The sequence below is a fragment of the Pristis pectinata genome, chromosome 7 (assembly GCF_009764475.1).
Source record: "Pristis pectinata isolate sPriPec2 chromosome 7, sPriPec2.1.pri, whole genome shotgun sequence".
In the NCBI taxonomy this organism is placed as follows: Eukaryota; Metazoa; Chordata; class Chondrichthyes; order Rhinopristiformes; family Pristidae; genus Pristis; species Pristis pectinata.
Window position 1 is genome coordinate 52080926 of NC_067411.1, and position 27411 is coordinate 52108336.

Below are 27411 nucleotides of genomic sequence, written 5' to 3' on the forward strand. Positions count from 1 at the left end.
GGCCTTACCTCTCTGGGGGCAAGCTCGTCCTCACCCTCTGCTCGCCAAAGCCTCCACTCCTAACCCTGAGCCACTGACACACCGGCCACTTCTCTTCAGATACCCCTCCTTATATTTGTCCCTGCCAATTACCTCAAGTACCGCTCTCTCTAATCAACCACTCAACACTCTGTTTAACCCTTCAGTTGCCCTCCACTTATTAAGCTTTTAAAAGACACTCACCGTACCTGAAAGGGACCCGGTGCTCCAACGGCTCCCGGGCTCCTTCTGTAAAAGAAAAGGTGAATCTCTTCTACATTCTCCCTATTGCTGCCACATCCTTCCTGTAGAGTGGTGACCAAGACTATACACAATGCTCAAGAATGGTCTAACCAATATTTTGTACAGCTGCAACATAATGCTCCAACTCTTAGACTTAATGACTTGGCCTTTGAAGGTAAGCATAAAAACATACTTTTTTCACTAGCCAATCCACCTTAGTCTCCATTTTCAGTGAGCTATGGACTTGTACCCCAAGATGTCTCTGTACATCAATGCTGCTATTTCCTCTGTATATCCTACCAGAATTATTCTTGGTTTTCATTAGTGCTACTGCTCCTCCTTTCTTTCCTTTCCTATTATTCCCAAACACTTTGTATCCAGGAATACTTAATGCCCAATTTCTGCTATCACCACCACATCATATTTCCACATGGCTATCTGACTCTATTTTCTGCCGCTCTCTTATGCTTATACACTCTGCCCATTTCCAATACACTTCTGCTGATATTGCCTTGGACTATTGTCTTTTCCTTCCTGAATACCCTCCCTACTTGAACGTCATATCTTTTTGTCAAGCTTAGCTTTTCTCCCATCCAATTCTACCACAAGACTCCCAACCCCTTGCCAAACCAGTTTAAACCTCCCCAACAGCACAAGCAAACATCCCTGTGAGGACATTGGTCCCAATCTGGCTTGTAAAGGTCCCATCCCTCTAAGAGATGGTCCCAGTTCCTCAATAAACTGAAACCCTCCTTCATATACCTTCTCTCCAGCCACTTATTCATCCTTTTTCTATTCCTACTTCTGTACTCATTCATAGTAATCCAGATATTACTAGCTTCAAGGTCCTGCTTCTTCACCTCTTTCCTTGCTCCTGTGGACCTCATCCTTCTTTGTCATTGGTCCCAGAGGGGAATAAGGGCCACAAGCTACGGCTATTTATCCTCTTCCCTCCTACATGTTCCGTAGCCATTCAGTATCATCCTGGCATTAGGAGGCGATGAAATTGAATACAGAGAAGTGTGAAGTTATAAACTTCAGTGGAAAGAGTGAGAAGAGACAATAGAAACTAGATAAGGTTCTAAACAGTGTACAGAAACAGAGGGACATGTATATGTGGGCCTTGTATGATAAGATGGACTCTTGATCTCACAATCTACCTCGTCGTGACCTTGCACTGCACTTTTCCTGTAACTGTAATACTACATTCTGCATTCTGTTGTTGCTTTTCCTTTGTACTACCTCGATGTACTGACGTGATGAAATGATCTGTATGGATGACATTCAAAACAAAGTTTTTCACTGTACCTCAGTACATGTGGATATAATAAACCAGTTTAACAATTTACCAAATGTGTGTATTCATTTGTGAAAGTGGCAAGGCTGAGATTGACAAACAGAGGCACAGAGTAAAAAGAAACAAGTAAGTTACATTGTATAAAGTACTGGTTACGTTACAAGTGGAATATTGCATCCAGTTCTGGTCAACACATTTTGCTAAAGTTGCGAAGGTCCAAAGAGGTTGCACGAACTACTTCAGGAAAGAGACATTTCGGTTACACAGGAGAAGCTTGGGTGGTTCACCTTCAAGCAACGTAAGTTGAAAAGAGATTTGGTAGAGGTGTAAAAGATCATGCCAGGTTTAGAAACTTTAAAAAGAGAGAATTTGTTCCCAGTGGTGTATGGTTCAAGGATTAAGGGCACTGATTTAAAATTTTAGTGAAAAGACAAAAGGATTTGAGGAAATATACATTTTCAGGCAGAAATTGGTTATGATCCGAAACTCACTGGCTAAAGAGCTAATGGAAAATGAATTAATCAGGACTTTGAAAGGGGAACTGGCTGAGCCCTGCAAGAGAATACTATGTAGGACCATGGTGAAAGAGGGGAGTGGGACAGAGAGGATTGCTCTCCGAGGATCTGACACACACATAATGGGCTACTTTCTGTCCCATGGTAATTTTATAATTCTGATATCCAGCCAGTCAAATGTAAGAAATTCATGTAAACTCTGAATAAATTGAAATTACATTTAATGAGTCAATCTGAATTTCAAGAATGATATTAATGATATTAGCAAGTATAAAAGTAACCACAACATAGAATTGAGAAAAAAGATTGTCCAAATGTTTCTCCTAACACAATGAAAACTCCAATCTTATAGCATGGAATCATACAACACAGAAACAGGCCCTTCATTCCATGACATCCATGCCAACCATTTTGCCAATCTACACTAATCCTATTTGCCTGCATTAGGTCTGTATCCTTCTCTACCATAGAACCAAAGAACAATACAGGCCCTTCAGCCCACCATGTTGTGCCGACCTTCAAACCACACCTAAGAATATCTAACCCCTTCCTCCTACATATCCCTCTCTCTTAAATTCCTCCATATGTTTATCTAACAATCTCTTGAACTTGACCAACGTATCAGCCTCCACCACCACCCCAGGCAGCGCATTCCAAGCACCAACCACTCTCTGGGTGAAAAACTTCCTACCCATTACCTTAAAGCCATGCCCCCTTGTATTGAGCATTGGTGCCCTGGGAAAGAGGCGCTGGCTGTCCACTCTATCTATTCCTCTTAATATTTTGTATACCTCTATCATGTCTCCCCTCATCCTCCTTCTCTCCAATGAGTAAGGCCCTAGCTCCTTTAGTCCCTCCTCATAATCCATACTCTCTAATCCAGGCAGCATCCTGGTACATCTCCTCTGCACCCTTTCCAATGCCCCCACATCCTTTCTATAATGAGGCAACCAGAACTGGACACAGTACTCCAAGTGTGGTCTAACCAGAGTTTTGTAAAGCTGCTTTACCTTGGCTTTTCAAGTGCCTGTCTAAATGTCTCTTAAATGCAGTGATTGTGTCTGATTCCATGACCTCTTCTGGTAGCAAGTTCCAAATATCAACTGCTCTCTGTGTAAAAAAACCTTTCACTCAAATCCCTTTTAAAATTCCTTCCTTTCACCTTAAATCTATGCCCTCTTGTTTTTGATACCCTTACCATGGGAATACGATTTTGACTATCTACCCCATTTCACATTAACAAAACTTTGGACAGGTGCACTTTAATTGAAAGTGGGAAGAATGACCAAAAGATGAAAAATATTTTGTTCATTCAAAGTTTTTCAAACACAGAAATTGAATTTTGTGGAGTGGGAAATTATTGAAAAGGAGACTATTCAGACAAGCTGGTTACCTATAGAGTAGGTGAGTGGTAAAATCTGGAGGGAGTTGTGGAGAATGTAGGGAGAATAGAAAATAGGATGGATGTAGGATTAGTTTAAAATGAGTGGTTGATGGTCAGTGTAGACTTGATGGGCAAAAAGTCCTGTTTCCATGCTGTATCTTTCCATGATTATAGAGGACATTAAAATAACACAAGTACCAGGCCCAACTCAAATTAATGGAAACACAGAGACACAATAGACTGAAGATGCTAGAATCTGGAGCAAGAAACAATGTGCTGGAGGAACTCAGTGGGTCAAGCAGCATATGTGGAGGGAAAGGAATCGATATTCGATAATAACAAAAATCAATATAGGAATCGATAAAAGGCATCAGGACTGAGAGTGGAGAGAGAAGATAACTCCACAACCCGATGTCAGCCATCGTTGACCCAAGTACGGCAACCTCATTCATGTGAATGTGGTCAATCAAGGAATACAAGGAAAGTACTCCAGTGTCTTTCTTTTCTTAGAAGATTAAGGAGGTTCAGCTTGTCACTGAACACCAATAAACTTCTACAGATGCACTCTTAAAAGTATCCTGACTGGTTGCATCATGGTTTGGTATGGCAATTTGAATACGCAAGAATGCAAGGAGCTTCAGAGAGTGGTGGACTCAGCCCAATACATCACAGGCACATCCCTCCCCACCATTAGAAGTACCTACAGGAGGCGTTACCACAAGAAGGCAACATCTACCACCAAAGATCCCACCATCCGAGCCATGCCATCTTCTCACAGGAGGTACAGAAGCCTGAAGTCCCACACCACCAGGTTCAAGAACAGTTACTTCCCTTCAATCATTCAGTTCTTGTACCAACTGACACAATCACTACCTCAGTATAGCAACACTATGACCACCTTGCACTACAATGGACTTTGATTTTTTTTTGTTCCAATTGTGTTCATTCTTGTATAATTTTGTTTTAACTTATATTTTTCTTGTGCATGTTGTGTTTTTAATGCTATGTGCCTGTGACACTGCTGCAAGTAAGTTTTTCATTGTACCTGTGCATACATGTAGTTGTGTATACAACAATAAACTCAAATTTGACTTTGAATCTTGATTAAAATGACAAGTTCAAGCAAGCGGTTAACTTATTTTGTTTTATCTATATGTTTTAATTAATTTCTAGCAGTTTAAGGTATTAAAGGATCATAGAATCGTTTTGCACAGAAATGGACCACTTCAGCCCACCTCATCCATGCTTTCTACACTCATTCCATTTGCCTGCATTAGGCCCAGATCCCTCTAATGCCTTTGCTATCCAAATACCTGTCACAATGCCTTTAAAACATTGTAATTGTATCTGCTTCCACTCCCTCCTCTGACAGCTCATTTCAGAAAACCACCACCCTGTGTGAAAAACTTACACCTCAGATCTCCTTTAAGCTTCTCCCCTCTCATCTTAAACCCGCACCCTCTAGTCTGGATTCTCCTGCTGAGGGAAAAAGATACTGCCTATCTATCCAACTCATAATTTTATAAATCTCTATAAGGTCACCCTCAGCTTCCCACATACCAGTGAAAATGAACCCAGCCTATCCAAACTCTCCTCTTAATTACAACTCTCCTCTCCAGGCAACATCCTGGTGAATTTCTTCTGCACTCGCTCTATTGCTACCACATCCTTCCTGTAGTGTGGCAACGAAAATTGTACACAATACTCCAAATGTGGTCTAACCAATGATTCATACAGCTACAACATGATGTCCCAACTCTTATACTGAATGCCCCAGCCTATGAATGCAAGCAGGCCAAATACCTTCCTTCTCAACCCTATTCTCTACCCTTGCCACTTTCAGGGAGCTATGGATTTGCATCCCAAGGTCCCTCTATACATTAACATTCCTAAGGTCCCCTCCATTTACTCTATATGTCCAGATTTGACTTCCCGAAGTACATTACCTCACACATCTGGATTAAATTCCATCTGCAACAACACCACACTGCCCAACTTTCCAGGGGATTTACGTCCCACTGCATTCTTAGATAACCTTCTTTGCTATCTATGACTCCACTAATTTTGTAGTGTCATCTGCAAATTTACTAATCAGACTACCTACATTCTTATCCAAGTCATTTATATATATTACAAACAAAGGTCCCAGCAGAGATCCCTGGATATACACTGCTTCTTGCAGACTTCCAGTCAGAAAAACACCCATCCACTACTATGCTCTGCCTCCTATCACCAAGCCAGTTTGCCTACATGCCTCATATCCCTTGTGCCTAAACCTTTTGGACAAGTCTACTATGTAAACTACATCTACAATGCTTTTCATCGCTTTTCTTAGTTACCTCCTCAAAAAATTCAGTCAGGTTTGTGAGACATGATCTCCCCTACACAAAACCATGCTGTTTCCTCCCAATCAATCCTGCCATTCCAAGTGAATATAAATCCTGTCCCTCAGAATCTTCTCCAACAACTTCCCTACCACTGATGAAAGGCTCACTGGCCTACAGTTTCCCAGCTTATCCTTACTGCTTTTTTGCATAAGGGAATCATTAGCAGTCTTCTGGCACCTTGCCCATGGCTAATGAAGATGCAAAAATCTCTGTCAGAGCCCCAATCTTCTCTCCTTTGCTTCCCTTAGCATCCTGGAATGAATCCCATCTAACCCTGAGGATTTACCAATCCTAATGTGCTTCAATATTACTAACACTTCCCCTTTCCTGATACAGACATGGACCCAGATTGTAAGCAAACCCCTCCCTTAACTCTCCACCCTCCACATACTTCTCCCTGCTGAATACCAAGGAGATGTATTCTTTTAGGATCTTGTTCGTATCCTCCAGCTCCATAAATAGATTCCCCCTCTGATCCCTGAGGGTACCTGTTCTTCCTTTGCTACCTCCTGGCTTCTAGTATTCTTATGAAAGTTTTTAGGATTCTCCTTAGGATCAAGAAGATTAAGATACATGGATCTACAGTGACTTGGTAGTTTGGATTCAGAATTGGCTTGCCCAAAGAAGACAGAGGGCAGTGGTGGAAGGGTGCTATTCTTACTGGAGACTGTGACCAGTGGTGTTCTGTGGGAATCAGTGCTGGGACCTCTGTTGCTTGTGATCATATATAAATTACTTGGATGAAAATGTAGAAGGATGGGTTGGTAAGTTTGTAGATGACACAAAGATTGATGGAGTTGTGGACAGTGAAGATTGTCAAAGGATACAGCAGAATATAGATCAGTTACAGATATGGGTATAGAAATGACAGATGGCATTTAATCCGAGCACATGTGTGGTGCTGCACTTTGGGAGGTAAATCTAAGGGAAAAGTATACATAAGACATAGAAGAGAACAGCACTGGTTAGGCCATTAGGCCTCCAATGTTGTGTCAATCTTGATGCCAATTTATACAAAATGTCCTTCTCCTGTGCATCATCCATAACCCTCCATTCCCTTCATATTGACGTGTCTATCCAAAAGCATCTTAATCTCTACCAAACTGCCTGCTTCCACTACTACCCCTCGTAACCCATTCCAAGCACCTACCACTCTCTTGTGTAAAAAGCTTGCCCCTCATGTCGTCTTTAAATTTCCCCTCAATAACCTTAAAGGCACATCCTCTTGTGTTTGACATTTCTACCCCGGGGAAAAGATTCTGACTGTCTACCCTGTCTATTCCTCTCATAATTTTAAAAACCTCTATCAGGTCTCCCTTCAGCCTCCGATGCTCTCGGGAGAACAACCCAAGTTTGTCCAACCTGTCCTTATAGCTCATACTCTCTAATCCAGGCAGCATCCTGGTAAACCTCTTCTGCACCCTCTCCACAGTCTCCACATCCTTCCTGTAATGGGGCAACCAGAACTGCACACAATACTCCAAGTGCGGTCTGACTAAAGTTTTATACAGCTGCAGCATGACTTCCTTACTCTTAAACACAACACCCCCACCAGTGAAGGCAAGCATACTATATGCCTTATTTACCACCCTATCTACTTGTGTAGCCACTTTCAGTGAACTATGGATCCCAAGAACCCTCTGTACCTCAATGCTATTAAGGGGCCTACCATTAACTGTATACTTTCTCCTTTCATTTCACCTCCCAAAGTACAACACCTCACACTTGCCTGGATTAAACTCCATCTGCAACTTCTCTGCTGATATCTGTAACTGATCTATATCCCGCTGTATTCTTTGATAGTCCTTTACACTGTCCACAGCTCCACCAATCTTGGTGTCATCTGCAAAACCTGCTAATCCACCCATCTACATTTTCATCCAAGTCATTGATATAAATCACAAACAACAGAGGTCCCAGCACCGATCCTTGCGGAACACCAGTGGTCACGGACCTTCAGCCAGAATAACAGCATTCCACCCCTACTCTCTGTCTTCTATGGGAAAGCCAGTTCTAAATCCAAACTTGCAATTCACCCTGGATCTCAGGCATCTTCTGAATCAACGTACCATGAGGGATCTTATCAAATGCCTCACTAAAGTCCATGTAGATAATGTCTACTGCCTTACCCTCATCACTCCTTGTCACCTCCTCAAAAAACTTGATCAAGATTGTAAGGCATGACCTGCCCAAAACAAAGCCACGCTGACTGTCCCTAAGCAGGCCATGCCTTTCCAAATGTGCATAAATCCTATCCCTCAGTATCCTCTCCAACAGCTTCCCTGCCACTGACATCAGACTCACTGGCCTTTAGTTACCTGGATTATCCCTATTCCCCTTCTTGAACAAAGGCACAACATTTGCTGCTTTCCAGTCCTCTTAAGACCTCACCTGTTGCTAGTGAAGATGCAAAGGCCTTTGTCAAAGCCCCAGCAATGTCCTCACTTGCTTCTTTCAGTATTCTGGGATATATGCCATCAGGCTCTGGGGACTTATCCACGTTAATGCTTTCCAAAAGACCCAGCACTACCTCCTCCTTAATCTCAAAACATCCCAGCACATTAGCTTGCCCCACTCTGTCTTCACTATCCTCCAATTCCTTCTCCTCGGTAAATACCGATGCAAAGTACTCAATTAGTACCTCAGCCGTGTGCTCTGACTCCAAGCACAAATTCCCTCCTTTATCCTTGAGTGGACCTACCCTCTCCTTAGTTATCCTCTTTTTACAGTTAATGGCATTGATGTACAGAGGGATCACGGGGTCCAAGTCCATAGCTCCCTGAAAGCGGCCACGCAAGTAGATAGGGTCGTAAAGAAGGCGCACGGCATGCTTGCCTTCTTTGGTCAGGGCAATGAGTATAAAAGTAAAGACGTCACATTGCAGCTATATAAAACTTTGGTTAGGCTGCACTTGGAGTATTGTGTGCAATTCTGGTCAGCCCATTACAGGAAGGATGTGGAGGCTTTGGAAAGGGTGCAGAAGAGGTTTATCAGAATGCTACCTGGATTAGACGGTATGAGCTATAAGGAGAGGTTGGACAAACTTAGATTGTTTTCTCTGGAATACTGGAAGCTGAGGGGAAACCTGATGGAAGTCTCTGTCTTCTCTTCTCACTGGACTTGCCTGTTCTATCTTCTATATATACAAGTAACCTTAAGTAAACTGGTTGTTTTATATATGTTGTCACAACATATTTTTGCTAAATTATTTAAATTTATTTGAAGTTTGATTATCAAAGACATTTTAAAACAGTTGGAAGACCTTTGACAGCATAAAAGAAGGCCGCCAGGGCTTTCCAGATACAGGGCCTCAGGATCCACCACTTACAAGCCTTGTCATCACTTGTGACCTGCTCCACTTGGCATCGAGACCTCCACGTCAACTAGTATCACTGAGCCCCAAAAGGGAAGCATGGATGCAGGAAAAGCAGGTGGCAGGCTGGATTAAGCACAATCTGGTCCTAATGAACATCATAAGGTACCAACAAGATAAACATATTGGTTTTTGACAAAATGAGAAAACTTACTGAAAGTGGAAATTCTGAAGATGTAATGCTTGTAGATTTAAACAATGGTTTCAATATTATGTTACACAAGTGAATTCATGCTTACTTACAATTCACCTGATTAGTCCTTTTTAAATTATTTGCGAAATCTGAAGCATCTTGTGAAAATTTTCACACCTGGGAGTCTAAAATTTCAGTTATCTGGTGCTTCTTTTTTTCCATGCTTTCTACCTAAAGATTGATATTTCTCAGGCGTGAAACACAGCACTGACCCTTTCTAGGTCGAATCGCAACACTGTGGGTGAGAATCTTCCTTGCATATCTGATGTGATTTCAATGTCAGATACAGATCAAGCAATTCGATTCTCCACACAGTACTCTTTTTGGAAGAAAGCTGTCCACATTATTAGAGGGTATGAGCTATGAGGAGAGTTTGGATAAACTTGGGTTGTTTTCTCTGGAACATCGGAAGCTGAGGGGAGACCTGATAGTCTACATCATTCACATTATCCTAGGAGAGCCGTTGTTGGACACTTCCTGGACAACCATGTTTTCATAATGTCTTTACTTAACTCCTCATCTTCACAATGCAAAATCGCAACTCCCCACACCCCCTGATTTCACCATTGACCTTTCTGATTGGTCCAATTGACCTATCAATGAATGCCTCCACCACCCACCCAATTGCATTAACAAAATTGTGATCTAGTTTCCCCTCACTCTCCAATAACATGCTAGTTTCTGACCAGGCACATCTCACCCCAAGGCCCTGATAAAGCCCTGACTGTTGGCCTTCTTACTCTCTACCACTCCTTGATCCACCCTAGTCCTAGATGCCATATTTTTCTTTAAGTGCTGTGGAGCACAAAGGAAAACATGGAAGCCATCCAGTCATGCCTGAGGTGTATAGTTTTCAGCGCTGGGCCCATCATTAAAACAGTTCTGGGTACACCAAGCAATATCTCTGCAGCACTCCCATTTCTGAGCACAACAATTGAGGCTTTACATCAAAGAACTTCAGCTACAAATGTAATAGTTGGCGGCAATCGCTGAAAAATTGCGAATACCAACTCTCACCCTAGAGAAATGAGATGAGCTAAAATTTCCAAAGAAAATACCAAAGATATTTGATACTCAAAAATATCAAAGATACTCAGACACAGAATGCAGATGTATGATACTTTTAAAATGCTTTACAGATGTATGATGCTTTAAAAATGATGAGAACTGCTAGAGTCCTAGACAGCAAAGAAGATTGTCCAAGGATACAGCGGGGCATAGGTCAGTTGGAAAGTTTGGTAGTGGTGGCAGCTGGAATTTAATGCAGACAAGTGTCAACTAATGCATTTTGGGAGGTCAAATTATGGTAGGACAATCACAGGGAACTTGGGAGTGTTGATGTACGGAGGGACCATGTGGCGCAAGTCCATAGCTCCTTGAAAGTGGCAACACAGGATAGGGTAGTGAGAAACACATCTGGTATACTGCATTCATAGGCTGTGGCATTGAGTAAAAGAATTGTGATGTCATGTTGAAGTTGTACAAAATTTTGATTAGACTGCATTTGAAGTACTGTGTACAGTTCTGATCGCCACACTATAGGAACGATGTTGTAACAAAAGAGGATGTTGCCTGAAATGGAGGTCTGTATTATAAAGAGACAATGGATAGGCTGGGTTTATTCTCGATGGAACGTAGGAAATGGAGGGTGACCTTCCAGCAGTTTATAAAATTGTGAGGGGAATAAATAAGATGGTCAGAACCTTTTTCCCCAGAGTAGAGGATTCTAGAACTAGAGGGCATAGGTGAAAGGGGAGAAATTTAAAGGAGGTCTGAGGGAAGGTTTTTCCACACAGAGGATGGTGAATATCTGGAACAAGCTGTCAGAGGAGGTAGTGGAAGTAGATACAATTACAACATTCTGAAGGATTTGGACAGGTACTTGGATAGGAAAGGTATAGAGGGATGCGAGCCTACTGTGGGCAAATGTGGTCAGCATAGATGAGGGGAACCAAAAGGGCCTGTTTCTGTGCTGCAAGTTTCTATGATTCTATGATTCAGTTTCAGCTATTAGATTGGTTATCATTTCTGGAAAAAGAACATCAACAGCTTGAGGAAGAAAAGTAATTTGATCCCATCAGTTACTATCTGTACATACAACAAAGTCTCATTTACCACTGCCAGACAAATTCCTTGAGAGGTCTTCCATGGCTTGTCAAAAAATTACATACAACCAGCAGAAGAAACCACTCCTCTGCCCCAAACTCTGTATTATTCAGTACAACATACTAAGAATTGCACATCAGAACTGAAACAAGGATAACAAGAAACAATGAACTCTTGTATTTTATAATATCTGTAGGCTTTGTTTTGGAAGGTTTCAATTTGTCCGTTAAGAATGTCAGAATTCAAAAATAATCAATCTTGGCACCATAATTAGGTGCAGCGTGAATCAGATACAAAGCCAATTCTTCCTACTGCATTGTAATTCACTATCAACATTTCACCAGTTTTGGTGATTTATAAAGCATCACACTGCTGCAAACTTGTGTGCAGTTCTGGTCGCCTCGTTACAGGAAGATTGCTATTAAGCTGGAAAGGCTGCAGAAAAGATTCATAAGGATGTTACCGGGACTGGAGGGCTTGAGTTAAAAGGAGAGATGAGGTGGGCTAGGGATTTTTTCCTTGGAACATCGGAGGCTGAGGGCTGACCTGACAGAGGTTTATAAAATCATGAGGGGCATAGATTGGGTGAATGGCCACGGTCTTTTTCCCAGGATAGGGGAGTCTAAAACTGGAGGGCATAGATTTAAGTGAGAGGGAAAAACTTATGCTCAGAGGGTGGTGAATATGTGGAATGGACTTTCAGAGGATACAGTACAATTACAACTTTTAAAAGACATTAGATAGGTACATGGACTGGAAAGGTTTAGAGGGATATGGGCCAAACACAGACAAATGGGACTAACTCAGATAGGCATCTTAGTCGGCATAGATGAGTTGGGCCAAAAGGCCTGTTTACGTGCTGTATAACTCTATGACTCTAACTCTGGGTTCAGTTTCAACAATTCCAACTCAAAATAAAGCTTTTAGCACAACAAAAATATTTTTAAAACTCAACATTTTGTGTCATTGAGTACCTTTGATGTTTTGAGTATCTTTGATTTTTAGTTGGAAACAGCTCATCTCAGATCTCTAGGGTGAAAGTTGGGATTCACAATTTTTCAGCTATTAGCATGTTGATATCAAGGAGGTGGCGGTGTTTGGTCTTTTGAAGAACATTAGGTGGATAGGTCTCCAGGGTCTCATGGGATCTATTCCAAATTATTGAAGAGGCAAGAGACGAGGTTGCAAGGAGGTCTTTGTAGACTCCTTAGCCACATGCAAAGCCCCAGAAGACAGAAGAATAACCAATGTTATTCCTTTGTTTAAGAAGGGCAATAAGAAGAAACCAATCAAATCAGGGTTAGGGGCAAACCAGCAAATCAGTGTCTGAGAAATTATTTAAGATCCTTTGGGATAGGATTTACTCACATCTGGAAAAGCATGGACTTATTAGGGATAGTCAGCATGGCTTTATGCTGACAAACTTGATGATGTTGTCTATAAGGACGTTAGTAAAATATTCAACAAGGTCTCTTATGGTAGGCTGATCCAGAAAATTAAGGTACACGGGATCCACGGAGACTTGGTAGATTGGATTCAGAAAAGAGGGTAGTGGTGGAAGGGTGCTATTCTGACTGGAGGTCTGTGACCAGTGGTGTTCCACAGAGATCAGTGCTAATACCTCTGTTTTATAGATGTGTAAATGACATGGTCAAAAATGTAGGTGGTCCGATTAGTAAGTTTGCATATGACACGAAAATTGGCAGAGTTGTGGATCACAAGGAAGGTTGTCAAAGCATACAGCAGGATAATAGACCAGTTGGAAATGTGGGCAGAGAAAAAGCGGATGGAGCTTAATCTGGACACGTGTGAGGTGTTGCGCCATGGGAGGTCATATGTAAGAGGAAAGTATACAGTAAATAACAGGACCTTTCAGAGCATTGAAGCACAGAGGGATGTCAGGGTGCAAATCCATAGCTTCCTGAAAGTGGCAACACATGTTAATAAAGAAGGTGTAAGGCATACGTGCTTTTATCAGTCGGGGCATTCAGTATAAAAGTTGGCAAGTCATGTTGCAGATGTATAAAACTTTGATTACGCCACCTTTGGATTATTGTGTGCAGTTCTTGTTACCGCATTACAGGAGGGGTGGGAGGGCTTTGGAGAGGGTGAAAGAGACAGAGTTTCACCAGGATGTTGCCTGGATTAGAGAGTATTAACTATAAAGAGAGGTTGGACAAATTTGGATTAACATAGAATGGTACAACACAGGAACAGGCCCATTGGCCCATTATGTTGTGCCAAACTAATTAAATTACATGAATACATGCAGCCAGCAGAAGAAACCACTCCTCCACCACAAATCTCATGTCCATTTACCTTTATTCTCTGCGTATTCACATATATTCATATTCAACTGATCTAAGAGCCTCTTAAACACCTCTATCATATTTGCTTCCACTACCACCCCTGGCAGCACATTCCAGGCACCCATCACCCTCTGTGTAAAAAAATTTGCCCCACGCATCTCCTTTGAACTTACTCCTCTCACTTTAAATGCATGCCCTCGAGTCTTAAGACATTTTGACCCTGGGAAAAACATATGCCCCTCATTACCTTCTAGACTTCTATCAGGTCTCACCTCAGCCTCCGCCACTCCAGAGAAAACAACCCAAGGTTGTCCAACCCCTCCTCATAGCACATGCCTTCTAATCCAGGCAGCATCCTGATAAACCTCTGCTGCATCCTCTCCAAAGCCTCCACATCCTTCCTATAATGGGGTGACCAGAATTGAATGCAATACTCCAGATGTGGCCTAACCAGAGTTTTAGAAAGCTGCAACATAACTTCACAGCTCTTGAACTCAGTGCCTCAACCAATAAAGGCAAGCTTGCCATATGTCTTTTTTTACTACCCTATCAACTTGTGCAGCCACTTTCAGAAATCTATGGACTTTGACTCCAAGATCCCTCAGTACATCAACACTGTTAGAGTCCTGCCATTAACTGTGTACTGTTCCTTGCGACATGTTAGTGTAGCGGTTAGCATAACTCTATAACAGCGCCAGTGATCCGGGTTCAATTCCTATTGCTGTCTATAAGGAGTTTGTACATTCTCCCCATGTCTGCGTGGGGTTCCTCTGAGTGCTCCGGTTTTCTCCTATATTCCAAAAACATAAGGTTAGGAGTTGTGGGCATGCTACACTGGCACCAGAAGAGTGGCGACACTTGTGGGCTGTCCCCAGCACATTCTCAAGTAACGCAAAAAGACGTATCTCACTGTGTGTTCCGATGTACATGTGACTAATAAATATCTTGTCTTTACATTTGATCTCCCGAAATGCAACACCTTACATTTGGCTGAATTAAACTCCATCTGTCATTTCTCCATCCATATCTGCAACTGAAAAATATCCTGATGTATCCTTTGGCAATCTTCTACACTATCCACAACACCATCAATCTTTGTATCGCCTGCAAATTTGCTAACTCACCCATCCATGTTTTCATCCAAGTCATTTATATACATCACAAACAGCAGAGGTCCCAGTACGGATCCCTGCGGAACACCACCAGTCATGGACCTCCTAATGAGACCCAAGACAATGTGGATTGGCATTAACAGCTCCTCCCCACTATCAACACAGGCACACTTCCACTCCCTCTACGCTTGTAACTGTGTGGGTATGCACAGCTCAGACACCATCTATAAATTCGCAGATGACACCACTGTTGTTGGCAGAATCTCAGATGCTGACGAGGTGTACAGGAGTGAGGTAGATCAGTTGGTTGAGTGGCATTGCAACAACAACCTTGCACTCAACGTCAGCAAGACCACGGAACACAATGTGGACCTTAGGAAGGGGAAGTCAGGAAAACACACACCAATCCTCATTGAGGGGTCAGCAGTAGAAAGGGTGAGCAGCTTCAAGTTCCTGGGCATCAACATCTCAGAGGATCTATCCTAAGCCCAATACATTGATGCAATCATGAAGAAAGCACGCCAGCAGCGCTGCTTCATTTGGAGTTTGAGGAGATTTAGCATGTCACCAAAGACTCATGCAAATTTCTATAGATGTATGGTGGAGAGCATTCTGACTGGTTGCATCACAGCCTGGTATGGAAGCTCCAATGCACAGGATCACAAGAGGCTGCAGAGAGTCATAGACTCAGCCACCTCCACAACCCTCCCCACCATCAAGGACAGCTTCAAGAGGCAGCGCCTCAAGAAGGCGGCATCCATCATTAAGGACTCTCACCACCTGGGACATGCTCTCTTCTCGTTACTACCATCAGGGAGGAAATACAGGAGCCTGAAGACCCAAACTCAGTGATTCAGGAACAGTTTCTTCCCCTCCGCCATCAGATTTCTGAATGATCCATGAACACCACCTCATTATTCTTTTTTTTTGCACTATTTAATTTTGTAATTTATAGATTTTTATGTCTTACACTGTAGTGTTGCCACAAAACAATACATTTCACATCAAATGTCAGTGATAATAATTCTGATTCTGATCTCCAGCCAGAATAAGTCCCATCGACCACTACCCTCTGTCTCCTGTGGGCAAGCCAATTCTGAATCCAAACGGCCCAGTTACCATGAGGGACCTTGTCAAACACCTTACTGAAATCTATGTAAACAACATCTACAGCTCTATCCTCATCAATCACCTTCATCACCTCCTCAAAAAACTCAATCAAGTTAGTAAGACATGACTGGTCCCGCACAAAGCCATGCATAATTAGGCAATGGCTTTCCAAATGCTCATAAATCCTATCCCTAAGGATCCTCTCCAAGAGCTTCCCTACCACTGACATGAGACTCACTGGTCTATAGTTTCTAGGAATATCCCCATTTCCCTTCTTAAACAACAAAACAACATTAGCTACTTGCCAGTCCTCCAGGACCTCGCCTGTGGCTAGAGAGGACACAAAGATCTTGGTCAAGGCCCTAGCAACCTCATCTTTTGCCTCTCTCAATAAGCTGGGGTATATTCCATCCTGCCCTGGGGATTTATCCACCTTAATGTTAGAGACTCAACACTACGTCCTTCGTTATCTCAAAATGCCCAACATATTAGCATTATTAGGATTGTTCTCTCTGGAACACCAGAGACTAAGGGGTGACCTGATAGAAGAATATAAAATTATGAGAGGCATAGAGAGGGTAGATAACCAAAGTCTTTTTCCCAGGGTGGAAATGTCAAATACTTGAAGATATCGTTTTGAAATGAGAGGGAGAACTTGTAAAGGAGATTGCAAGACAAGTTTGTTTTTGCACAGAGTGGTAGGTGCCTGGAACACATTGGCAGGGGAGGTGGTGGAAGCAGAAATGATAGCAATATTTAAGAAGCATTTGGAATTGCACATGAACAGGCAGGGGATGGAGGGATATAGACCATAGGCAGGCAGGCATTGAAGGGCCTGTCCCTGTGCTCTACTATTCTATGTTTTCTATAATAGGTCTCAAATGCAACCACAGGGAAGTTCTCTAATTCGACTGTTATGCTATTCCTTGCCCTCCAATAAACATCATTTGAGATTAATTGCATCCAATTACTCGAACAATTCTTTGTGGATCTATATCTACTAAAAGCAGAATTGCAACTGCTCAATTTATTTCATATCTAACTTCAGTGTTTAAGTCACAAACATCACCAGGTTATCTCAATCCATTAATTTATGTAACTAAACAGCAGCCCATGCCAAACAGCACAGAAACAGGGCATTCAATCAGTCATATCAAGGCTGAATATTGAGTACCCATACGATTTAGCAGGGAGATGGGTATTAAAGGCCTTAAAGTGCATTAAGTTTGATAAATCCCCAGGGCCTGACCTAGTGCATTCTCAGACCTTGTGGGAAGCGAAAGAAGAAATTGTGGAGGCCCTTGCAGATATATTTGCTTCATCTTTAGCCACGGGTGAGGTTCTGGAGGACTGCAGAGTGGCTAATGTGGTACCATTGTTTAAAAAGGGTAGCAAAAACAAGCCAGGAAACTACAGCCCAGTGAGTCTGATAGCCGTGGTGGGTAAATTGCTGGAGAGGATTCTGAGGGACAGAATCTACCAACATTTGCAGAGTCAGGGTCTGATTCAAGACAGTCAACACGGCTTTGTGCGTGGGAGGTCATGTCTAACAAATCTCTTGGAGTTCTTCGAGGAGGTAACCGAAAGGGTAGATGAGGGTAGGGCAGTGGATGTTGTCTATATGGACTTTAGCAAGGCCTTTGACAAGGTCTGTCATGGCAGGTTAGTCTGGAAGGTTAGATTGCATGGGATATGGGGGAGATAGCAGATAGGATTGATAATTGGCTCAGTGGTAGGAAGCAGAGGTCAAGGGTTGTTTCTCAGACTAGAATCCTGTGGCTAGTGATATGCCGCAGGTGTTGGTGCTGGGAACTTTGTTGTTTGTGATTTGTATAAACAATTTGAATGTGAATGTACAAGGTGTGGTTAGTAAGTTTGTGGATGATACTAAAATAACTGGTGTTGAGGATAGTGTAGAAAGTTATGAAAAAATACAGGGGGCTCTTGATCAGCTGGTTATGTGGGTTGAGGACTGGCAATTGGCTTTCAATCCAGATATTGCAATCCAGATAGTGAGGTATTGCATTTTGGGAGATCAAACGTAGATAGGATTTTTACAGTGAATGGTAGGGCCCTGGGGAGTGTTGTGGAACAGAGAGACTCAGGAGTGCAAGTGCATAGTTTGCTGAAAGCAGCATCATGGGTAGATAGGGTAGTGATGAGGCATTTGGCATGATGGCCTTCATCAGTCAGGGAATTGAGTATAGGAGCTGGGAAGTAATGTTGCAGTTAAATAAGACATTGGTGAGAAGTATTGTGTATAGTTTTGGTCACACTGTTATAGGAAAGATGTTACTAAACTAGAAAGAGTGCAGAGAAGATTTACCAGGTGTAGTGAGACAGCACATGGCTGTCACGTGACAGTAATGACACTGATCCCCGCTGACCAGAGGACAGCATTGCTCCTCTGATCGGAAGTGATACTACTGTCAATCAAGGTGCGGCTCCACCCATCCCTCAGGTGTGAGAGTACCTTTTGTCTCTGAACTTGCCTGACCATTGGCTCGTTTAAATCACAACAGTGAGGCTCCACCCTGCCTCCTAGCACCATAAAAAGGGCTGCAATCCCCTAGCCCTTTCTCTTTTGACGACCCCAGGAGTAGTGAGACAATGCTGAAGAGATCACTGGTAAGAGTGCATTACCATGTGGTTTGGGAGCGTTTCACTCAGATTCCAGGCAGTCTTAGAGCCAATGCTAGTGTGGGTCAAGCATTGAAGTATTATATCCTGAAGTTGTATACTGTTATTGCGCTTGTGTGTATCAGTAGGTGTGTGTGACTGTATCTTATCCTAGTTGCAATGCCCCCCCCGCAAGCTCACGGTCTCCTGCGTGTACGTGAGTGTATGTCTGTTCCCATCCATTCTGTCCCTGCGTTTGTCTTTGTGATTAAACTAGTTTTGATATCCAAAGCTCGTGTCCAGAGTCCTTGATCCTTAAGACTGAAAAGAACCATTTCACACAACACCAGGATGTTGCCTGGACTTGGGGGCCTGAGTTACAAAGAGTGGACTTTATCCCTGATAGAGGTACATAAGATCATGAGGGGCACAGACACTGTGAAAGCAGTTAGTCATTTTCCCAGGGAGGGGTGCTAAAAACAAGATGATATAGGTTTAAGATCAGAGGCGGGAGATTTAAAAGGCACAGCTGGAGAAGCTTCTTCACACAGAGGGTGGTGCATATTTGGAATGAGCTGCCAGAAACAGTGGTTGAGGCAGGCACATTAGCAACATTTAAAAGCCATCTAGATAAGTACACGGATAGGAGAGGTTTAGAGGGCTATGGGCAAAACGCGGGCAGATGGGACTATATAGCTTGCTGGGCAACACCATCAGCATAGACAAGTTGGGCCAAAGGGCCTGTTTCCATGCTATATGACTCTATACCCTATATCTATAGCATGACCATCTTCCAGCATATGGTGAATGAAGCCTCATCTAGATATGTCAAGTTTTATGAGAGTCTCTGTCTCCACCGCCTCTTCAGGCAGTGCAATCCAGATTACAACTATCCTCTGGGTTATAAAAAAAATTCCCCAATACCTTCTAAATCTCCACACCTTTACCTTAAAGGTTTTATGGGGATACATTATACTGAAAGGTTGTTTACTAATTGCCCTTTCTATGTCCCTCATAATCTAGTATACCTCAGCTTCCTTCCCTCCAAGGAAAACAAACAGTCTCTCCTCCAAACAGAAATGTTCCATCCCAGGCAACATACAGGTGAATCTCCTCTGCACCTTTCTAGAGCATCACATCCTTCCTATGGTATGACTATACAGTCCTACATGCCAGCCTCCACAGATGACTCCAATAATCCATGCTAATATTGTGAATCATTCACAAACTCTTACCTTCCATAGCCTTACCTTATTCTTATTCTTCAGCATGACTGTAAATGATAGCAATTTGTGATTGAAAAGTAAACATCAAATATGTTGTGGGACATACAAATATTCCTCAAATTAAACACAGTGAAGGACAGCGAGGACCTGATTTTATGTAAATTATTGAGCAGGTGTATGTTGTCATGTTGTGTTTTGAATAAGGTTTTGTTTTATTGCTGGAAAAAAAAGCAAATGCTTTGAATTTTCTCCTTGGTAAAATTTAGATTTTTTTTCTTAATTAGGTCCCTATGGCTAACATTCAGTCATAAAATTAGCAAATCTAAGTTAAAGTACATAACAACATTCAGATTTGTTTGCAAGATGAATGGTGCTTGGAGAATTCACTTATACTTCAGTTGCATTTGCATGCCTTCAGAAAAAGGATCAAACTGCATCTGAGACAAATTATAATTAATGTTTGTGAATTATTAAATAGGAATTTCTTTTTGAAATAAATTAACCAGCAAGTTTTTTGTTCAAATCATGCTGCAATACAGACAAATGTCACTAGATTTGGCTCAATAACTTGAAATCTCAAAGTTACCTTTTCATTGGCCTTGTTAAGATCTGAAATGAGGGCATCGACATTTTCTTGCAGAATAGAGCACAGTTCTGGCCAGGAGAATTTCGCCAGCATGCCATCTGGTTGTTTCATGACTACACAGCCTGCCGTTAGACGCTGATACAAGCTGTGAAGGAAGGTCAGTTTCTCCTGTGAGAAAGCATACCAATTTTATTACAGTAGTGGTCCAAAAGTAATGCAAACAGCAAAAACAAAACATAAAACATCAAATTAAAATTTCAAATTAGGTACAGCTACAATTAACAATCGAGAACAGAAACTGATGATCTGACATGGATATAGCCCAATAAACAACTCTGTACGTATAAAAAAGCTTAGCAGTGGGATTTTTCAACATCTCATTGTAACTGTGCGTGCAATGTTACCTCTTTTAAAGAATCCAATTCTGGAACCATACTCATGCATATAGCCATCCAAAGACAATTAACCACATCGATTAGTTGTCTTCGGCAATGTAATTGGATAAATCAACAAGCAGTACTCAGATAATATAGAAAACATGTTGAAAAACTAATACAGATAAGTTGATTATCCTTCAATTTGCTGCTAAAAAATAAACTAGTATTATGATGAAATCATCAACCTGAAACTTTGACTCTTTTTCTCCCTTTACAGGTGCTGCCTGACTTGCACCTATTTCCAGCATTTTCTGATTTTTTTAAAATAGATATTACAGTTTGTTATAGCACTTTAAGGTCTACATAACATTTTAGTGCAGTCGGGATGGCAGTAAGGGTTACGGTCTGCTCCTCTTGCAGGATGTGGGAGATTAGGGAATCTTCCAGTGTCCGATGACTATAGCTGTGGGAAGTGTGTCCAGTTGCAGCTCCTGACTAACTGCATCTAGGAGCTAGACACACTGAGGACCATCCAGGATCCTGAGAGTGTCAAGTTTTAGTGAGGTATTCACACCTCAGGTGCAGACAGAAAATTAGCTGGGTGTCCACCAGGAAAGGTAAAGAGAAGTAGGCAGCAGGAGGGGTTTGGGAGATGACCGTTCAGGAGAAAGCCGCAGCAGCAGCCAGGTCCATGGCACCAAGGCTGGCTTTGAGGCACAGTGGCAAAGGGTGAGGTCAAACAGGACTATAGTGATAGGATACTCAATAGTTAGGGGGACAGACAGGAGGCTCTCTGGCTGCAGACGAGGTTCCGGGATGGTGTGTTGCCTCCCAGATGCCAGAATCAAGGATGTGTCTGAACGGTTGCAGAACATTCTCGGGGCTGGCTGAGCAGCCAGAAGTCATGTGCACACGGACATAAATGACAGAGGTAGAAAAAGCAATGAGATCCTGCAGAAAGAGTATAAGGAGTTAGGGAAAAGGATAAAAAGCAAGACCTCAAGGGTAATAATCTCTGGTTTACTCCCAGTGGCATGCACTAGCAAGGGTAGAAATAGAAGGATTGGCAGATGAATGTGTGGTTGCAGAGTCGGTGCAGGGGGTAGCGGTTCAGACTTTAGGACCATTGGGATCTCTGAACTGGAGGGGGAACCAACATCCTGGTGTACAGATTTGCTAGTGCTACTTGGGTTTAAACTCGATCGGCAGGGGGGTGGTATCCAAGGCAATAGTGAGGCAGATGTGAAGCTGGAAGTTGATGCAGAAGTCAACAACAGCAAGTTCAATAGACAAGAAAGGCAGAGCATGGCATGGAATGAGGAAAATCTGTTGGATTAAATTGCATTTATTTCAATGCAAGAGGCCTGATAGATAACTAGGGCAAGCATAAATACGTGGGACTGGGATATTATAGCCATTACAGAAACATGTTGAAGGAAGGGACAGGACAGGCAGCTTAATGTTCCAGGGTATAGGTGCTACAGGTGAGACAGAGGTGGAGGAAGAGAGGAGGGAAAGTTGCATTTTTAATTAAGGAGAACATCACAGCAGTAGTCTGAGATGAAATTACTGAGGGATCATCCAGTGAGACTTTATGGGTGGAGCTGAGAAATAAGAAGACGATGATCACCTTGTTGGGATTATACTATGGGCCCCCAACTGAGTCAATGGGAATTAGAGGAACAAATATGTAGGGAGAATGTGGAGAGTTGCAAGTATAACAGGGTTGTCATAGGAGATTTTAAACTTTCATAATATAGACTGTGACTGCCATAGTGCTAAGGGCTTAGACGGGGTGGAATTTGTTAGGGAAGTTCCCACATGCAATATAGAGAAGGCCCTATTAGGGAGAGGTGACAGTGGGGGAGCACTTTGGGATCAGTGACCACAGTTCTATTAGTTTTATAATAGTTATTAAAAACGACAGATGAAGTTCTAAGATGGGGCAAATCTTAACAGAATTGGACAGGAACTTGCAAAAGTTAATTGGAATAGGTTGTTTGTGGGCAAAGTGACATCCAGCACTTTTAAAAGTGAGATAGTGAAGGTTCAAGGTCTGTGCATTCCTGAAGTTCGTGAGTAAAGGGCAAGGCTGGCAGGAGTAGGGAATCCTGGATGACAAGAAATATTAAGGCTCTGGTCAGGAAAACAAAAAGGAGGCAAGGATCAGATACAGGCAGGTGAATCCCGGGAAGAGTATAGGGGATGCTGGAGTATACTTAAGGATGTACAGAGGGATTTTGAGGTTCAAATCCACAGCTCCCTGAAAGTGGCCACACAAGTTGATTGGGCGTATGTCAAGCTTGCTTTTATTAGTCGAGGCATCAAGAGTCAGTGAGTTCAAGAAGGATGTGACTGCTTTGGAGAGGGTGCGGAAGAGGTTTACCAGAATGTTGCCATGTACTTTGAGGAGAGGTTGGACAAACTAGGGTTATTTTCTCTGCAGTGAAGGTTGAGGGGTGACCTGATAGAAGTTTATAAAATTATGCGAGGCATAGATAAATAGCCAGTATCTTTTTCCCCAGGGTTGAAATGTCTGATACTAGAGGGCATGCATTTAAGGTGAGAGGGGAAAATTCAAAGCAGATGAGCGGGGCAAGTTCTGTTTTTACACAGAGAGTGGTGGGTGCCTGGAATGCACTGCCAGGGATAGTGGTGGAGGCAAATAATAAGAAAGATTGCATTTAAGAGGTTCTTAGATAGGCATGTGAATGTGCTAAGAATGGAGGGATATGGACCATATGCCCATGTGCAGGTAGGAGGGATTAGTTTAATTAGGTGTCATAAGCTTAATTAGTTTGGCACAACATCGTGGGTCGCAAGGCCTGTTCCTGTGCAATACTGTTCTATGTTCAAAGGAAATCAGGAGGGCAAAAAGGGGGCATGAGAAAGCTTTGGCAGAGAAGATTAAGGAGAATCTAAACAGATTTTATAAGTATATTAAGGGGAAAAGAGTAACTAGGGAGAGCAAAGATCTAGGGAACAATGACCAAAGTGGACATCTATGTGTGGAGCGCAGGAAATGGGTGAGGTCCGCAATGAATATTTCTTCTGTTTTTACTGTGGAGAAAGACATGAAGACTAGGGAACTCTGGAAAGTTAATGCAGATGTTTTGAGGATAGTCCACATTGTAGTAGAGGAGGTGCTGGATGTCTTAAAACGTATGAAGATAGATAAATCTCCAGGGTCTGATCAGTTATATCAAGAAAACTGTGGGAAGCTAGAGAAGAAATTGCAGAAGCCCTGGCCGAGATATATGCATCATCATTAGTGAGGGGTGAAGTGCAGGAAGGTGGCTAATGTTGTGCCTTTATTTAAGAAAGGCTGCAAAGAAAAACCTGTGAACCAGTAAGCCTAACATCTGTGGTGGAAAAGTTATTGGAGGGGATTCTGAAGGATAAGATATACACGCAGACAGTGGTTGATGAGGGCTAGTCAGCATAGTTTTGTTGTTGGGAGATCATGTCACAAATGTGACTGAGTTTTTAAACAGGAGTAACCAAGAAGGTCAATGAGAGCAGGGAGGTAGACATAGTCTATATGGACTTCAGCAAAGGCATTTAATGGGTTCCACATGGGAGGTTAGACTGCATGAGATCCAGTGAATCCCACACAATCTAACTGAATACAGAATTGGCTTGTTGGTAGGAAGCAAAGGGTGATGGCGGAAAGTTGTTTATCACACTGAAGGCCCATGACTGGGGGTGTGCTTCAGGGGTCAATGCTGGGCCCATTGTTGTTTGTCATCAATATCAATGATTTGGATGAGAACGTACAGGACATGGTTAGTAAGTTTACAGATGACACCAAAATAGATGTTATCATAGACAGTAAAGGTTTTCAAGAGTAACAGCGAGATTTTGATCAGCTGGGTAAGTGGCCAACTTTGGAATGGCAAATGGCATTCAATTCAGGCAAGTGCAAGGTGTTGCATTTTGGGAAATCAAACCAGGGTAGGACTTTCACAGTGAATGGTAGGGCCCTGGGGAGTGTTGTAAAACAGAGGGACAAAGGAGTACAAGTACATTGTTCCCTGAAAGTGGCATCACAGATAGACAAAGTGGTGAAGGTGGCTTTTGGCACACTGGCCTTCATCAGTCAGAACATTGAGTACAAAAGTTGGGATGTTATGTTGCAGTTATACAGGATGTTGGTGAGGCCACACTTGGAGTTTTGTATTCAGTTTTGGTCACCTTGGTATAGGAAAGATGCCATTAAGCTGGAAAGAGTACAGAAAAAATTTGAGGATGTGGTGAGGACTTGAGGGACTGAGTTATAGGGAGAGGTTGGACAGGCTAGGACTTTATTCCTCGGAGCGTAGGAGCCTGAGAGGTGGTCTTATAGATGTGTATAAAATCATGAGGGGCATAGATTGGGTGATAGAAAGCATCCTAGAAAGCACCATAGAAAGCATCTTATCCTCTTTTTCCCAGGGTTGGGCAATCAAGAACTAGAGGACATAGGTTGGAACTGAGAGGGGAGAGATTTAATAGGGACCTGAGGGGCAACTGTCCCTGGCCATGTGCTCAGATCTTGTGCTGATCAGCTGGCAGAAGTATTTGCGGACATATTTAACCTCTCCCTGCTTCAATCTCAGGTTCCCACCCGTTTTAAGAAGACCACTATCATCTCAGTACCGAAGAAAAGCAAGGTAACATGCCTCAATGACTACCGACCAGTGGTTCTGACATCCACCAACATGAAGTGCTTTGAGAGGTTGGTCATGGCACGCATCAACTCCAGCCTCCCAGACAACCTGGACCCATTGCAATTCCCCTATCATCGGAACAGGTCTATAGCAGATGCCATCTCCTTGGCCCCACACTCAGCTCTGGAGCATCTGGACAGTAAAGACACCTACGTTAAACTATTGTTTATTGACTACAGCTCTGCCTTTAATACAATAATTCCAAGCAAGCTTGTCACCAAACTCCAAGAACTAGGACTCAACACCTCCATCTGTAACTGGATCCTTGACTTTCTAACAAACAGACCACCATCAGTGAGGATAGGCAGAAATACCTCTGGCACGATTATTTTCAACACTGGTGCCCCACAAGGCTGTGTCCTCAGCCCTCTACTCTACTCCCTATACACATGACTGTGTGGCCAGATTCTACTCTAACTCCATCTACAAGTTTGCAGATGATACCACTGTTGTAGGTCGTATCTCAAACAGTGATGATCGGAGTCCAGGAAGGAGATAGAGAGCTTAGTGGAATGGTGTCATGAAAACAACCTTGCCCTCAATGTCAACAAAACGAAAGAGCTGGTCATTGACTTCAGGAGAGAGGGCGGTGTGGCCAGATTCTACTCTAACTCCATCTACAAGTTTGCAGATGATACCACTGTTGGAATCCAATAAGGATTTGGAATTTTCTTTAATACTACTTGCCAAGGTCATTTCATGGGCCTTTTTGCCCTACTAATTTCTTTCTTAAGTTTTATCCTATATCTCCTACTAACCTCAAATGATTCATTAGATCCAATTTTCTATACCTGATATACACTTCCTTCTTTTACCTGAGATTTTGATGTCCTTCACTAACTAAGGTTCCCCAAACTTACCATCTTGGTTTCTTATCCTTACAGGAACATGCCGACTCTGAACTCTTACTACCTTGCTTTTAAGCACCTCCCACTTATCAAATGCTGCTTTCCCCTCTAACAGCTGCTCCCAATATCTCTCTCCCAGGTCTTCTCTTACACTACCAAAATCCACCTTCCCCCAGTTTCAGGCCCTAACTTGTGGACCAACTTCACCTTTTTCTATACCTACCTTGAAGCTTACTGAACTATGGTCACTGTTCCCAAAGGATTCCTTCAATGATACTTCAATCACTTGCCTAAGGTAAAGTCAGCCCTCAAGTGTAGCCCCGAATTTCAGAAGACATTCATAAACTTCCAAATTCAACCGTGAATTTATCATCAGGAGATTTGTAATAAAATCCCAAACCACTTTAAATTCTTTGTCATATGAAATGATATTCTGATTGGAACTATTTCACAAACGTTTCTCCCTTCTTCATTATTCTTTTAGCATCTTGTAATATTTTTTACAAATCTACTTTGTAGATGACCAATTAAATTGATAGGACTCCTTGCATCTAAGATAACAAAATCCACTAGTTTTTAACAGTAACCCATGACTTTTATTTAAACTTCTGCATTGCAATCAGAACAATGACAAAATTCAACCTCTTTTAAACTTACGTTATCTCTCTACAGAATTGCAGTCACATCACTATTTTAATTACACATAGATCTTTCTCATGGTGAACCCAATCAAGGGCATTTGACCTGAAATGCTAACTGTGTTTCTCATCCAAAAGATGCAGAATATCTGATATGCTGAATATATTTTCCACATTTTCTGATTTTACTTTAGATTTCCAGCATCAGCAATTTTTGTGATTTTCTTTTTGTCCACAAATTCAATCAAAAAGAAACCAAGTGACATCATAGAACATAGAACATAGAACAATTACAGCACAATTCAGGCCCTTCAGCCCACAAAGCTGTGCCGAACATGTCCCTACCCTAGAAGTTACTAGG

At 42.3% G+C, this 27411-nt stretch overlaps 1 protein-coding gene across 4 annotated transcripts in view; it reads right to left on the bottom strand.

Annotated features, from left to right (window-relative positions):
- Nucleotides 1-27411, bottom strand: part of LOC127572676 (coiled-coil domain-containing protein 171-like) — a 497458-nt gene that overhangs the window by 282022 nt on the left and 188025 nt on the right. For all 4 annotated transcript variants that reach the window (XM_052020188.1, XM_052020186.1, XM_052020185.1 and 1 more), the window contains one exon: nucleotides 20479-20646. In XM_052020188.1, coding sequence (XP_051876148.1) covers nucleotides 20479-20646 — 168 coding nt within the window. The remainder of the gene's footprint in view (nucleotides 1-20478; nucleotides 20647-27411) is intronic.